Source organism: Ahaetulla prasina, chromosome 3 (genome assembly GCF_028640845.1).
Source record: "Ahaetulla prasina isolate Xishuangbanna chromosome 3, ASM2864084v1, whole genome shotgun sequence".
In the NCBI taxonomy this organism is placed as follows: Eukaryota; Metazoa; Chordata; class Lepidosauria; order Squamata; family Colubridae; genus Ahaetulla; species Ahaetulla prasina.
This window is the reverse complement of record NC_080541.1, coordinates 87,851,940-87,869,044: the sequence shown is the minus strand read 5'-3', so window position 1 is coordinate 87,869,044 and position 17,105 is coordinate 87,851,940. Positions and strand designations below refer to the sequence as shown.

Below are 17,105 nucleotides of genomic sequence, written 5' to 3'. Positions count from 1 at the left end.
CCCCAAAGGCGCACGGAATGCTGTTACCTTCCCACCAAAGATGGTTTCTATTTTTCTACTTGCATTTTTTACGTGCTTTTGAACTGCTAGGTTGGCAGAAGCTGGGACAAATAACGGGAGCTCACCCCATTACACGGCACTAGGGGTTCGAATTACTGAACTGCTGACCTTTCTATCAACAAGCTCAGTGTCTTAGCCACTAAACCACCTCATCCCTGTTAGAAGTATGTATAATCTCACTTAATTTGGAATCTGAAGTGGAACAAGGCTCTTCACTAGAGTTGGAGTTTTCTGATATTTCTTCTCACTGGTAAGTATATACACTACTACAACTTGCAGTAGATACCCATATACAGTACTACACAATATAGGGACAGGGTGGCGCAGTGGCTAAGATGCTGAGTTTGTTGATTCGAATCTCTAGTGCTGTGTAGTGGGGTGAGCTCTTGTTACTTGTCCCAGCTTCTGCCAACCTAGCAGTTTGAAAGCACATAAAAAATACAAGGAGAAAAATAGGGACCACCTTTGGTGGGAAGGTAGCAGCGTTCCGTGCGTCTTTGGCATTTAGTTATGCTGGTCACATGACCATGGAGACATCTTTGGACAGTGCTGGCTCTTCGGCTTTGAAATGGAGATGAACACCGCCCCCTAGAGTCAGCAACGACTAGCACATATGTGCGAGGGGAACCTTTACCTTTACTACACAATATGCTCTCTTTCTTTTCCAACTTCTGCTCTGTGCCTTATCTTTTGCTTGAGGAAAATGAGAATATATGTTAATATGGACTATGAGGAAACTGAAAAAAGATGTACACTCCCTTTGTAAAATATTTGAAATGTCACATACTACCTAAATACTCTTTTGAGTTCTTCAAACTGTTTTATTTTTAGTAAAAAGCTGGGCTTAAATAAGTAGTAAGCTTAGTAAGCACTTCTGAATTAATGAATACTGATATCATTAATTATTGGGTTGATTGGTATAATGGAATATAGCTGGGCACATTAGAGATGTAAAGACAAGCTTCACAAATTCCCAAAACTACGATAGGAGGTTTTGAGCTGAATTACTGTATCTAGGTTAAATTTTCTTGCATATACTTATCTTAATTCTTGGCCCTATCTAAGAAGCTCATAACGTTTGTCCTTGCTTTCGGTAATACTGATGGTAGGAGTCCAAATTCATTAATCTAATTCTGCAGAAAGTTTGGTATCTTGCCGTTCTTTTTCTTTAATGTATCATATATCACCGTATTATCCAAGAAGACAATTATTTAGTTTTATTCCACTAAAAAATGCTGTCACTTTCCACCGAAACATTTCAGAAGTATCTATAATTCCAGAGTGCTAATAATAAAAACAAAAACTCCTAAAGAATGAATGTGGTTTCTTTTGCTCCCTGGATTTAAAGGTTTTTCAGAGAAATTATTTATAGGTATTAGATTTAGAAAATAATTTAATTGATGTCAAGTTTGAGGAAAAAACTGTCTCAAGTGTGAAGTCCATTTTCCCCCCCTAACAGTTTGACTAAATTTGCGCTTATAGCTAAACTCCTGACACTATGTCAGAGAAGGAGTTACGTTGTGAAGATAAGAAATAAAAAGCTAGGTAAGAGCACACATAAGTGTGTGTTTGTTCATATATATGTGTGTGTGTCTGTATACACACATACATGTATGTATGTATATATACTTTATTATAATTTTAAGGTATCATTTTATGTGAATAAAAATAAATTGACAACTGTATAGCTTAGAAATGATGGATGGATGGATGGATGGATGGATGGATGGATGGATAGATAGATAGATAGATAGATAGATAGATAGATAGATAGATAGATTGATTTACCTTACCAAATGAGTTATTCTCACTAGAACACAGTAGGCCCTTAGAACAGTCTTGGTCCAGATTGCCTTCATTTAAAAATGGTATCTATTGGTTGTTCCAGAAATGCATCTTCTCAATTATAATGCCTGTCCTTTGGGATGAGGTTGCCCCCTGAGATCTGGATGGCCCACATCCTTCTGGTACTTTGAAGGGCCCTAAAATCATGGCTCTTTGCCCGGCCTTGATGAGGTTTATTGAATCCCCCTATGGGTTGGGGGTGTCTGTTATTTTGTCCATTCCACTCTGGTTTCTGTCACTTTTGCTATCTTTTATTCTTTATTGACGTTTTTATTGTATTTGTACAAAGAGTTTTACTTGTGAGCCACCTAGAATCATTGGGAGTCGAGTGCTGTACAAATTTAATTAATTATTGACAGACAATAGAAAAAGAAAGAACAGCCAAGAAGAAGATCTCAATAACTAATTTCACTAATTGCTTCTACAAAAAAAAAAAAAGGAATTTTGGAAATACATCACTTTGCAGGCATGAGAACAAGCTAAATCTATCGGACATCCTCCAAACGTTTGGTGTCCTATTGCTTTTTGCCTCACTTTCCATGCAGAATATTTTGTTCATCGCAAATACAAATTCCTCCATTTTCTCTTCTGCTAGGGATTCAATCTGGTCAAATGGCCCAGAATTGCAGATTCATTTCTTTTTATTATTTCCCTGTGCTGAATTATATAGCCACATGGTACTGAATAAAAGAAGAGAAAAGGCACCATGTTTCATTTAATATGCGGTGCTCATGTAAATCCTGATTTGGAAGGAGGCTCAGATATGTGGAGACCCTGGATTTCTGTCAGATAAAAGATTTTGTGTGAAAATAAGATCTTTCACGATTAACTCCCTGCTATGGATATCCATAGCATATTCTAGCAAGGGAGACATTAAAACATCACATTTAACAGCTGTGATATCTTCCTCGAAAGCCATATTTCATCCAGGACTACTCTAAAAACCTCTTTCACGATATCAAAGCAGTGAAAAATGACCAACCTGAAGTGCAGAAAAGTCCCCTCAGAGGAGCCATTGCTCCCTGGCAATTGACATTTGGAGGGCTGTTTCTTTAAATGGGCAGCCTCTCCATCTTCCTTGGCTCTTTCCAGCTTGACTGAAAGAATAATGGCTCACTGCTGGTTTCGTCTACGGGGGTAATGAAAAGAAAAGAAAAAGATGGAGATGCCTCATACAGGGTGAGCTCCACTGTCTCCTCCCCATGCAATCCAGCTTGGACTAATGACAGAATAATCAGTGGGTTCAGATGCTCAGCTCTATACATGCCTACAGAAGCTTTCCTTCCCAGGAAGAGGAATCCAGACACCTGGAGCGAAAACAAAACTCTTCATGAATCACTTTCCTTCTCTACTCAGAGCAAGCGGGATGACAAGCCTGCTGTTTGCTGGCAGCCCACCAGGACTTCAATCCGTGGCTGCCCTAATTAACTCACCTGTGGAATTCATTTATTTTATTTATTTATTTTGTCACAACAGTATATATAAGCATAAGCATGAAAATAACTATATAATATATAAGCAATTATATAAGCATAAGTATGTAATAACTATATTAATTGGATATAATGAAAGGAAACAATAGGACAGGAACGGTAGGCACATTTGTGCTCTTATGCACACCCCTTACAGACCTCTTAGGAATGGGGTGAGGTCAATAGTAGACAGTTTTGGTTAAAGCTTGGGGGATTTTGAGAAGAGACCACAGAGTCAGGTAGTGTGTTCCAAGCACTAATAACTCTGTTACAGAAGTCATATTTTCTGCAATCAAGATTGAAGCGGTTAACATTAAGTTTAAATCTGTTGTTTGCTCTTGTATTGTTGTGATTGAAGCTGAAGTAGTTTTCAACAGGAAGGACATTGCAATAGATGATTCTATGAGTTAAACACAGGTCCTGTCGAAGGCGGCGGAGTTCTAAGTTTTCTAAACCCAAGATTTCAAGTCTGGTGGCATAAGGTATTTTATTGTATTCAGAGGAGTGGAGAACTCTTCTTGTAAAATATTTCTGGACACGTTCAATTGTATTGATGTCTGAAATGTGGTATAGGTTCCAGACATGCGAGCTGTATTCAAGAATTGGTCTAGCAAATGTTTTATAAGCTCTGGTTAGTAGTGTAGTGTTTCTGGAGAAGAAGCTACGTAAGATTAGGTTTAGAACTCTCAAAGCCTTTTTTGCGATGTAGTTGCAGTGGGCTTTGGCACTTAGATCATTGGATATGAAAACTCCAAGGTCTTTGACAGGATGGGGGTCATCTGTAAGGTAATGCCCATCGAGTTTGTATTTAGTGTTTAGATTCTTTTTTCCAATGTGTAAGACAGAGCATTTGCTGGCTGAGATTTGGAGTTGCCAAGTTTTTGACCATTCTGACACAAAGTCAAGGTCTTTTTGAAGGGTAGCTGTATTGTTGGTAGTGTTAAATAGTTATATTTATAATTCCTCTTTCCCAGGCAGGCCCAGATGGGGAAAGTGCGTTCATCCAGACTACAGTCAAAGCTTCAAACAAAATAAAAGAGAGAGGAGGAGTTCCCTACGTCCTATAAAGTTACCTTGTTTGGGTTTAAATAACTCTACCACGCAAATGTGAAAAGAATCTATCAAAAACCCTCTCGTAAGGAAGTGGAGGTTCATTTTGAAAATGGGAATAAATCAGAAAGCTGTTAGTAGCATTGTGGGCATCAATGCTGCCCTCCTCCATTGCCTTTATGCCGTTTAATTCTACCAATTTAATAGAAGCCTACTTGTTTTCCCAGTCACATATGCACATCGACTGCTGAGAGTTGATTGATAAATAGTACTTGGATATAGTGAGTTACTTGTTCAAAGGATATTTGATAAATTTGGGGCCTTATTTGTTTGACATTTGGAAAAATAATCCACACTCATGCATGCGCGCACGCACACACACACATTCATTTTAAAATTGTTCATTTGTTTTGAGGGAGGGAGGGAGGGAAGTTGGGAGGGAAGGAAGGAAGGAAAGAAAGAAGGAAGGGAAAGAGAGAGAGGGAGAAAGAGAAAAGAAAAGACAAGACAAGACAAGGAAAGAAAAGAAAGAAAAGAAAAGAAAAGAAAAGAAAAGAAAAGAAAAGAAAAGAAAAGAAAAGAAAAGAAAAGACCAGGTTCTTTTGAATATTGTTTCATTGACTGGTTCATCATTAGCAGTTTTGTTTTGTTTTTTAATCTCAGTTTTACCTCTGGTTTATTGCTATTCCATTCATATTTATTTACAGGTAGTCCTCGACGTACGACCATAACTGAGCCCAACATTTTGGTTGCTAAGTGAGACATTTGTTAAGTGAGTTTAACTCCATTTTACACCCCTTCTTATAACAGCTGTTCAGTGAATCACTACCATTGTTAAGTTAGTAACGTGGTTGTTAGTGAATCTGGTTTCTTCATCAACTTTGCTTATCAGGTCACACAAGATGATCACATGACCCCAGGACACTGCAATCGTCATAAATATGAGTCAATTGCCAAGAGTCTGAATTTTTATCATGTGACCATGGGGATGCCGCAACAATCATAAGTGCGAAAAATAATCATAAGTCACTTTTTTTTATTAAAAAGTTTTACCACAGTTTTAATAATTAATTACCCTCCTCCTCCCTCTCCCTCCCCCCTCCCCCCTTCACCCAATGCCCCTCCCCCCCGACTTCCCAGAGCAAATACAGGGTATAGCATCTACCAATCATAAGCTAAAATACAGTAATTATTCGTAAACTCCCATCCCTCCCCTAGAACCATAACTCCCTTATTTCATATAAAAAAAAGATTTAAAAAAAAAGGGAAATACTGTATGCAAATACAATTATTACTTTCTAGTCATTCATATGCTATTTGATACTTTTTAGTCTGGTATTTGTTTTGAATATATTCTATCCATCTTTTCCATTCCACTATATAACTTTCTTGTGAACAGTCTTTCAGATATGCTGAAATTTTTGCCATTTCTGCTAAATTCGTTACTTTTAGTGTCCATTCTTCAATAGTAGGCAGTTGTTCCTTCTTCCAGTATTGTGCCACCAGTAGTCTGGCTGCTGATATTAAGTTTAAAATTAATTTAGTCTCTATTGATGTACAGTCCGTAGTTATACCCAATAAAAACAATTGTGGGGTAAATTTTATCTTCTTCTTCAAAATATTTTGCATAATCCACCAAATTTTAATCCAAAATGCTTTGATTTTTTTACAAGTCCACCATATATGATAGTAAGTAGCATCATCACAATCACATCTCCAACATTTAGCTTGCAAATTCGGATACATACACGCCAATTTTTTTGGATCTAGATGCCATCTATAAAACATTTTATAAAAATTTTCTCTCAAGTTTTGGGCCTGCGTAAATTTAACATTTCTAACCCATATTGTTTCCCATGTTTCCATCATTATAGGTTGTTGACTATTTTGTGCCCATTTTATCATACAGTCCTTAACTAATTCCGCTTCTAAATCTATTTCTATCAACGCATTATATAACCTTTTAATATGCGATTGGCTTTGATCTCTAATTTGCTTTACCAGATTTTCCTCGTGTTGCATAATACCAATTTTTTGGTCTTCTCTCCATCTAGCTTGCAGCTGCCCATATTGAAACCAAGTATAATTTATCCTTTCTTCTCTCATTATATTTAAAGGTTTCAATTGTAACTTACCCTCCTTCATAAAGAGGAGCTCTTTATAGGTAACCACTTCCTGTTTTTGTTCTACATTTATATTCTCTATCACATGCCTAGGGATTGCCCATATGGGAATTTTATAATTTAATTTATATTGGTACCTTTTCCAAACCCGCACATAAATCACTTTTTTCAGTGCTGTGGTAACTTTAAACAATTACTAAATGAACCATTGTAAGTCAAGGACTAACAAGCAACTCTGAGCAGCAAACAATCATAAAACAATTAAAAACAGTTACAACGGAGTACAAAATTAAATATCAATGGCAGCTGAGAGAAAAAATGCCAACATAGATGTCACTACAGCCAGGAAACGCATCCCATATTTGGGGTCCCAGATCTTCAAGGCCTTATGAAAGGCCAACAGGATCAAAATCGTCCTCACCTCTGAAATCAAAACAATATGAGATAATAATAATTTATTAAACTTGTGTGCTACCCTACTCAGGGCAGCTCCCAACAATCAAGGAAATTACAATGAAATCTGCAAAATATTTGTTTTATTGTATGTATTTCACATGCACACATATATGTTGCATGCATTTTTAAAAAAAAAAAATCCATGGAATGGATGTGCAGCCATACCGATGTCTAAAATATAAGAGATTTGCTTTCATCTTCATTATCTATCAAACTTTCTGCAACCATTCATCTATATTTGAAAGTGAATTATTTTTGCAGTAGGACTGTAGCCATAAGCAATAGCTTCCAACCAGTTCTCTGTGACACATTTATCCATACATCCTCAAATGAGATTTAAAATGGATTCAGTGCCCAGAAACATTTTAGTACTGGTGGTGGGGGGACACTATTGCCAATCTTTTATTTTGTACTGATAAAAATTAAAATTTCAGATAATAAAACTTCCAGAATTCTTCAGAGGCATCAGCTGTAGTGCTGTCTGATGGACCTCAAAAGCTGCAGAAGAGTAATAGTAATTTATCTCCTCCTGTCTCAGTTTCATAGCTTTTCTGGTTGCTATCTTTTTTTCTTTTTCTTTTTCTTTTTGCATTTATATCCCGCCCTTCTCCGAAGACAGAGGGCAGCTTACACTATGTCAAGCAATAGTCTTCATCCATTTGTATATTATATACAAAGTCAACTTATTGCCCCCAACAATCTGGGTCCTCATTTTACCTACCTTATAAAGGATGGAAGGCTGAGTCAACCTTGGGCCTGATGGGGCTTGAACCTGCAGTAATTGCAAGCAGCTGCTATTAATAACAGACTGTCTTACCAGTCTGAGCCACAGAAGCCCAGAGGCTATCTGACTTATGGCTGCAGGAAAATAGAATTCTTCTACCCAAATAAGGATAGCCATCAGGTTTTCTTTGTCAGACAAGTAAAAATAATGTGAGTTTATTGACTTTGGAACCATCAATATCTTTTTGCAATAGCATTTTAGTATTCTTTAACTGGATTCATGGTGAAATCCTTAAATGTTAAACATTTTTATGCGATGCTGACTTATTCCTCAAAACTTTTTTACTCTGTCTTTGAAGAAACAATTATTGTATGAGGCAGGGGTGAAATGTAAAATTTATTACTACTGGTTCTGTGGGCGTGACTTGGTGGGAGGGGTTAATGTGACTGGGTGGGTTTGGCCAACTTTTTTTTTACTTTTAAAAGTATTTTTTCTACAAACTCTGATGATCGCGTGGCTCAGCTGGGATCATCAGAGGCTTTTAAAAACATTTTTTCTACAAATGTTTTGGCCAAAGAGGTTGTAGAAAAAATGTTTTTAAAAGCCTCTGGTGGTCCCCGCTGGGCCACGGGATCATCAGAGCTTTCTTTACTTTTAAAAGCATTTTTTCTACAAACTCTGATGATCGCGTGGCTCAGCTGGGATCATCAGAGGCTTTTAAAAACATTTTTTCTACAAACTCTTTGGCCAAAGAGGTTGTAGACAAAATGCTTTTAAAAGCCGCCTCTGACGATCCCAGCTGAGTTGCCTGATCATCAAAGGCTTTTCTTTTCTTTTAAAAGCATTTATTTTGCCTTTAAAAGAAAAAAGCCTCTGACAATCAGGCAACTCAGCTGGGATCACCAGAGGAAGCATTTAAAAGCATTTTTTCTACAACCTCTTTGGCCAAAGAGTTTGTAGAAAAAATGTTTTTAAAAGCCTCTGATGATCCCAGTTGAGCCACGCGATCATCAGAGGCTTTCTTTTTACTTTTAAAAGCATTTTTTCAGCTGGGCATGTGGGGGGCAGGGATTTTTGCTACCAGTTCTCTGAACCACCCACCAGTTCTCTGAACCACCCACTGCCATCGTTACCAGATCGGGCGATCCGGTTCGAACCAGGAGCATTTCACCCTCAGTATGAGGCATGTCAGAAGAATTTTTCTGAAAAATGGAAAAGTGATATTATTTCAGACATTTAAGGATTTTTTGGGGAAATATGTAAAGTATCCTTTTCAGAAAAGGCAGTATTACAACTGATAAGAAAATGAACCAACATGTTTTTCTTTGGCATAATTTTTCATGCTATTGTACTATTTCTTAACAATATAGCTTTATAAGGTACTTTCTGCAGATCACCATTCCCACTGGTGGAGAGAAGAAAAAGAAACTGAAGTAAAACATGGTTTTGGATCTTAGCCTGGCAGGGCCAAGCTAAAATATTGTATTTTTCAGAGTATAGGATGCACCGGAGTATAAGACGCAGCTTGGTTTTTGGAGAGGAAAATAGGTAAAAAATAATCTGCTTACCAGGTATTCATCTGGTTAGCATCCTTTGTCTGGTCAGCTTCAGCACATTAGTTTGCTGGTTTTTATCCTCTGCTTGGGAATAAAAAACAGCTTCTAAAGCACAACTGATCTTTGGAGAGAGAAGCAATGAGAAAAGCAGGCAAAGCACGGAGATCGCTGCACTAGCTAGTGCCTCGTTAGGGCTGAAAAAAAACTTCACAGCTGAGAGTCGGCGGGAGCAGGCAAAGCACGGAAGATCACTAACACCTCATTAGGTATAAAAAAAGCTTCACAGCTGAGAATCAGAGGGAGCAGGCAAGGAGGATCGCTTCACTTGCTAGCGTCTCGTTAGAGCTGGAAAAAAGCTTCGAAAAAGCTACATTTGGAATATAAGACACACCCACATTTTCAGCCTCTTTTGGGGGGGGGGAAATGTGTCTTATACTCCAAAAAATACAATATAGGATTCATTGAAAGGGCTTTGTCAACCACTAGGGAAATCAGGAAATTCGAGCAGTTCAAATGAGTATAAAGATTTATTGCAAGCTTAAGCTGTCTACAAAAATCTGACCTATTAACAATCAATTGGACTGGGCTTAGAACTCTTGTGGGTGCGCAGGGACTCATGACTTATGACACGTTTGACGCCCTCCCTCAGGCTCCACCTCATCCTCTCCTACAGACTTCTTGTTACTGAGAAGTAACAAGAGTTTTTAGGAGATGAAAGATAGCATTTACACACCATATCTCTGGCAGTTCAATTTGCAATGCCCACATAAGACCAGGCTGTCACTAACCATGCAATCAGACATATAATCTGCTACCAATTCTGATATGGAGGGGCAATAGACATTATTCGAGGGGGAATATAGTTGTATGATTAATGAGAGGTAGATATTATTCCACCCAAAGATTATGAAAGGAAGAATTCTGAATTGGGGTTGTTCCTGACAAAGTAGAAGAATTGAAAATAGTTCCTTCCTTCCTGCTTTCTGTTGTCATGAAAGAGGAGGGGTGAAACTGGGGAGAGTCTTACCAGTTTGAACCAAAAAAGAAATGGAAATCCCTCCCCTTGCTATCTTCAGTTAAGTGGACAGACATAAAAGGAGGAAGGTATTACCAAGAAGAAACGAAAATGGAAGAGAAGCCACTTATGTCCAGAAGCAGGCAGAGTGAGAAGCACTTAATAACAGCAAGTACAGAGAGGAGAAGGAGAAAATAGAAAAGGAGATGAATCTGGCAAGGCAGCAATGAAGAGGCATTATGTCAACATAGTTGAACTACTTCCCACAACCATGAAGAAAGGGACCAAGCATCTGTTAACTTAGAAAGGCAGAAGGAACAGTCTTAGTCTTAAAACTCTGAAGCGCAGACCTTATATAAAGGCTTGCCTTATTTGCTCTGCAAATGGCAAAGAAAAATGGCTTCTGTTCATTGAAATCCATGAATATATGACCTAGGTGTTTTTATTCCTTTTCAATTTTCTTTTCTTTCTTCTTTAAAATTTCATACACTGTCCTTTCTCTCACTTTGTTTTCGTAGTCAGTCCATAATAACTTTAATCTAGTTTAATATTGAGAGTCGTTGCTGAATAAAGTTTTAAGTGTCTGGGAAGCTGAGATTTATCATGGTAACCTGATGTTAAATTGTCTGAGGGAGGTTGATAAAGAGTGCTGTTATTCCGGTCTTCTTCTATCTAGTACAATTTACTAATATGTCCCATTTTCAAGTCCTTGTGTTTACTAGTTTCATTTGTTCCAACAAAGCATATGAAAGGTTGGATCCATTTATCCTCCATGCCATTTCCTCCTCAAACATAGCAATATTGCATATGTAGGCCTTTTCTGAATAAAAGTAGTATTATCACACTCTTATTTTACAGTACATTTATTCAGTGTCCTTCAAGATAAGAGATAGTTTGATCCTCACATTCTAAGTCCTATTATTAGCTTCTGCTGGTATGGATTGAATGTGACAAATAAAACAAAACATGATTTACCAAGACATGTGAAAAATGAAATTCTTCAAATATATAATACCAAAAAATGGAATTCCTTTCCTAGAAATGGACTGCTCAATCATTAAAAAGGATGGGGAAATGGATCAATATTTTTTTTTTAAAAAAAAACCCTTCAGGACAAATACTGAAAATGAACCACCAAAATACCCAGGGTTCTAAATTATTTTTTCAGTACTATTCATTAATACAAACAGGCACATAGCTCCCTAGGGTACACTGATTAGACCATGCTCCACCTCATTATCTACGGCTAATCAAGAAATGTACAAATGATACAGTGCATGGTTTACACATCTGGAGGAAGTCTTCACTTATACCATATGGTTCTCAATTAGCACCAACTGAAAACCAACTTTTTTGTTGTTGTTAAAATAAATAGGGTTATCATGAACCATGGAAAAGACATAATCAAATTGCCAAAAACAATATATTTCAAGTAAGTAGAACAGCAATCAAAATAAATTACACAATTATTCCTCCTACTCAACAGAGATGTTGCATTCACTTTATGTAAATGGCAATCTGCAACTAAGAGCCATATAATATTCTCTTTGTAGCAATGGCATCTACCTTTTTGTCATCTCTGCTATTGCACTGAGTGCTAAATAGCCTTCTCTAAACGCTTGATAAATTGTCATTTCTTTCTCTTTCAGAGCTCCTCCAAGACTTAAAGGGGAAAAAACATTACGGAACAAAGAAGGAATGTGATTGGCCTCAGATCAGAGAACTAGCTTGCGTTTGAGGTTGGGGGAATATCATCACTTCAGCATCATTTTGTACTGCCATCATGAGAACTTATCATTGCTTCTGGCTCCTGTTTTGGTTTGGTCCTCTTCACCAAAGTTATTCTATACCATTGTCCAAAAAAACTACTGGTTTTCCAGAAAACCCAAAAGTTTTGGATTTATCTAGAAACAGCAGAAAGGAGCTTAGTCGTTCCAAAAGAAGTTGGATGTGGAATCAGTTCTTCCTTCTGGAGGAATACACGGGCTCTGATTATCAGTACGTTGGCAAGGTAGGACATTTTAATTCTTTCCTAACTGTTAAAACAAAGTATGGCATGGGATATTGTACCACCACACCAGCTGTCTTTAATCAATGTCTCTTGGGGTAGAGATACTTCTTGTGAGAGATCTGTGGGGAGTATTCAAGAGCTTGGGTAACAACTTGAAAAAGATGAAAGAAATTGTGATATTTACATAAAGAACCATACAGGTTTAGAATAAAATCTGCAATGTGATTGCTAAAAAAAGTTTCAGAAATTATACATTGCTGAGTTCCAGCATAGGATATTAAAACTTGCCCTTTTAATTTCAGCAGAGGGACATTAACTTAATACTGTTTAAGGACCTATTAAAATGTATCTTAGTAGAACTTCTTCCTTCATGAAGATACAGGTAAATATTCCTGCTTTTACATACAAGTGAGTCAGAAATACATGTAAGGTTGTCACCATTGATTGTTAAATTAGCTGCTTGTAAATCTGGAAAAAAGTTTTTGGAAGATTATTTTTTCCCCCATTACTAATGTATATCTTCTAGAGTCATCCAAATATCACTGAGCTAAAAGAAAGGAAAAATAACAAATTTCATTTACGGACAATTGCAGGAGAGCAAAGGAAGTTAAGTGATGATATATGTCAGAATGTCACAAAGCAAACCATATGGCTTACATGCTTGTATCTAATACCAGCATGCAAATACAAAAAGATGGTTTGCCTTATTATGATGTGATGATGATTGCTTTTTTTTTCATTTTGGGGTAATTACAATTGATTCTACATGCCTATGACTTCATATCACTTCAGTGATGGCTAGGTAATGCCATGAACATACTAAAAGCCACTGGTGAAGAAACAGTCCTAGAATACACGATATTTCTATATATTGGCATATTTTGGGATGTGATTATCATATCCGGTAACACTAATTTTTGGCTTCAATTTCAGGGGTGCTTTTTTATCCTGTTTGTAAATTTTCAAGTTCTGCTGAAATCTTGAGGAACTTAAGAAAGCTGGGTACGGATGTAACTTATCAAACTTTCCTAGTTTAAAGCTGGCAACTCTCCAGCATCTTCTGACTGGTACTTTAGAGATGGAATGGGACAACTTGCCACAGCCAGCTCACAAGTCACTGAGGAATAACTTGCTGCAGGACAATTTGTCAATTCAATTTAATTATTTAAAATATTTTTTAAAAAATATTTTAATTTTTATCATTCACATGTCGTTTTTGTCATTTCGTCCTTTCTTTTGCATCCTTTCTTTAACTATTCTATTCCATCATATCTTTAATATTAGTGTAACTCTCATCAACCCATGGTGAGTTGTCCCACCATGATGACTTGGCCATGGTGAGTTAGCTGTAGCATGGTGAGTTGGCTGTGGTAAGATGGCCATGGCAAGTTGTCCTAGACCTCTTAATAGAAGTATGCATCAACTCCAAGCAAGCCATCTGTAGGAAATATTGGCTCTGTTTTTTGATCATTTTTTGTATGAATTATTTTGTTCTGAAATAATTAACACAAGACACTGGCTATTATTACTCTTGTTAACTGGGTTTATGAAGTTTTTTATGGTGAATCTTCAGAAATGTTTCTATGGAAAGACAAGTGTATTAGCTTGTTGTCTCCATATTTTTCATTTATTATGTGAAAAATAACAAAGATCTCAAGCACAGGTTTCTGGATTTATGTGTCCCTTCAGCTAGAATGAATGAAAATGTCCTTGGAAGGAACATTCAGAGTATTTCCCGACACATAGTTAGAAGGCTTTGCATTGTTGGGATCATGCTTTGCATCACAATATTGCAAAATACAGAAGGCAAAGAAAAAAAAATCCCATATCATCTGGCTTCTCCAATTTGGGGCTATTTAATTTGATAAATCATAATTTTCCTGCTTATTTGAGAGCTCATTATATAATAAGAGCTAACTGCTTCAGCAAGTTCGGGACAGAACCTCAAGAGAGAAGCATTGCTTCATTTACTAAAATGTACAGTTGTTTTTTTTAATGGATTGGGCAATATGGTCTAGATATATAATAAGAGCCTCCTTTTGTCTCCCAAAAAGAATTAGAAAGTCCTCCTGCAATGCTAACATGTCCAACAGAACCTTAGTAATTTTAAAAATGATCATTTTTTAATCTAATGTGTCTCTTTGGAACAAATATCTTAAAACACTCCATCATTTTGTTTCCAGAATGATTGCCATTCAAAAGACTTAATTATGCTCATAAAATTACAAGGAAACCTTGTTAATTAAAATATGGATAATAAAACCCAGACTGAGTTTAGGAAGCAAAGCAAGGAAATGGCATAAATGTAAAGCTGGAAACAGATACAAGTTATGTAAGTGTTCTTAATGCCATGGCCATCGGCCCTTCACAGTTGGCCTTTTATGTGTTTTTGGGTGCCTGAGCAATTCATGTCTTGGTAATTGAACAGTTAGCCATGAGGCATGAATGGGAAATACATGTAATATGAAGACTAAATGTAAGTGTCCCATGATTTAGAGCAAAGTCCATACAAGTGCATATTTTACTCAATAGCTAAATGTGCACGGAACTTATATTGCTTATGTTTACAGCTACTCTTTATTCTAGGACAGTGGTTCTCAACCTTTATAGTGCTGCGACCCCTTTAATACAATTCCCCATGATGTGGCGACCCCTTTAATACAATTCCCCATGATGTGGCGACCCCTTTAATACAATTCCCCATGATGTGGCGACCCCAACCGTAAAATTATTTTTGTTTTGAATTTATCGCGCTTGAAGCCATATTGTCTAGCGATCTGAACTGCTTGCAATTGCCTTGAGGACGGAGGCATTAAAGTGGAGACTCCTCCCCTATTAAATTTATCGCGCCTGAAGCCAGATTAGGCTAGCGATTGGGAGTGATTGCAGCTGACTTGAGAGGGAGACATCAGAGCAAAGATTTCTCTCTTTTTTAATTCATCGCGCCTGAAGCCGAATTCAGCTAGCGATTTGAAGAGCCTGCAGCTGGCTTGTGGAGTCAACCATTGGAGCGCGATTCTTCGACTCGCAAGTATACTTCCCATATTTCTGATGGTCTTAGGCGACCCCTGGCAAATCGTCATTTGACCCCCAACGGGGTCCCGACCCACAGGTTGAGAACCGCTGTTCTAGGAGGTGTTCTGAAGAGTTTCCTTTAAGTTAGAAACAGTTCTCAGCCTTTGTAAGATCTTTTAATTAATGCCCAGATGAGATTACTTAAGATCGGTAGTCCCTGTTGGACTGATGCGTTATGTGGGAATTAATATGCAATTGAGATCTTCTAACTAAAGAGTGTTTTAAACGAATAAATTCCAAATTTTAAAGAAGTAGAAGGAAGAGAGGCATACCTTCCTTAGTATTTAGGAGCAAAAATTCAGAGGAAAAAGAAAATGAGAAACTTTTCCATATGTAAATACAAATTGTAGATTGGGGAAGGTGGTAGATGTTTGATGGCAGACAAACCTCCCAGGAATTTGAAGATGGAAAGAAAATAAGAGGGGGGGATGTTACTGCTGGCTGGGGCTGTTTGTGTGAGTCAGTTTAGCAAACCCTTTGGAATTCTGAACCTACAATCCGCTGTTGCTGGGGTCTCACACTTGTTCAGCCAGTCACAGCTGATAATTCTTTGAAGTAGACCAGGTCAGGAAACAGATGCTGCAAGGATTCCAGGAATGCTACTTTGCTGTGGTAGGTGTGATAACAGGACTTTGAAAGCCTGTCAGAATTGAAAATTTCAATGGATTCTAGCGCCTGTTGAGAAGGCCAATTTGAATCCAACTCTTTGTTCAGAAAGAATCTTCCCAAAAGAAGGAAATACAGGCTAGCTACGTTTGAGTTATGAGCGTAAAGACAGAGGTGCTGACTTGACTTCTTCTCAATTCAATAAGCCTTGCCCTTCATTCAAAACAACATACTGATGTACAGGGGAGAGGGTCTTCTCCCTTGAATCTTTAGCACTCAGACACATTTTTCTGCACAAATTCTTTTCACTCATTAAAGCTTAATATTCATTAAAGCCAGAGGTGGGTTGCAGCAGATTCTGACCAGTTCTGGAGAACCGGTAGTGGAAATTTTGAGTAGTTCGGAGAACCGGTAAATACCACCTCTGACTAGCCCTGCCCTCATCTATTCTCTGCCTCCCGAGTCCCAGCTGATTTTATTTTATTTTATTTTATTTTATTTTATTTTATTCAATTTTTATACCGCCCTTCTCCGAAGGACTCAGGGCGGTGTACAGCCAAGTAAAAAATCACAGTATAAATATTAAAAGAAATTAAAACAAACATATTATAAGGTGGCCAAATTTAAAACGAATTAAAATATTAAAATATAAATAACCCCAATAAAATTTTATAAAATTTTAGCCCAGTCCCGCTTGAATAAATAAGTGTGTTTTCAGCTCACGGCGAAAGGTCCGAAGATCAGGCACTTGACGTAAACCAGGGGGAAGCTCTTTCCAGAGCGTGGGAGCTCCCACAGAGAAGGCCCTGCCCCTGGGGGCCGCCAGCCGACATTGTTTGGCGGACGGCACCCTGAGAAGGCCCTCTCTGTGAGACCGTACGGGTCGGTGGGAGGCAAACGGTAACAGCAGGCGGTCCCGTAAGTATGGGAGGAAATGGGGATTTTGCAGTAACCTTCCCCCGGAATGGGGTGGGAATGGAGATTTTACAGTATCCTTTCCCTGCCACACCCACCAAGCCATGCCACACCCACCAAGCCACGCCCACAGAACCGATATTAAAAAAATTTTTGAATCCCACCACTGATTAAAGCTTAGTACTTTCTAACTCTCC

The 17,105-nt window shown here is 37.7% G+C and overlaps 1 protein-coding gene across 2 annotated transcripts in view; it reads left to right on the top strand.

The window, feature by feature from the left end:
• Positions 1–17,105, top strand: part of LOC131195346 (cadherin-6-like) — a 217,118-nt gene that overhangs the window by 114,048 nt on the left and 85,965 nt on the right. For both annotated transcript variants that reach the window (XM_058177171.1, XM_058177170.1), the window contains one exon: positions 11,951–12,312. In XM_058177171.1, coding sequence (XP_058033154.1) covers positions 12,085–12,312 — 228 coding nt within the window. In that variant the 5' untranslated portion in view covers positions 11,951–12,084. The remainder of the gene's footprint in view (positions 1–11,950; positions 12,313–17,105) is intronic.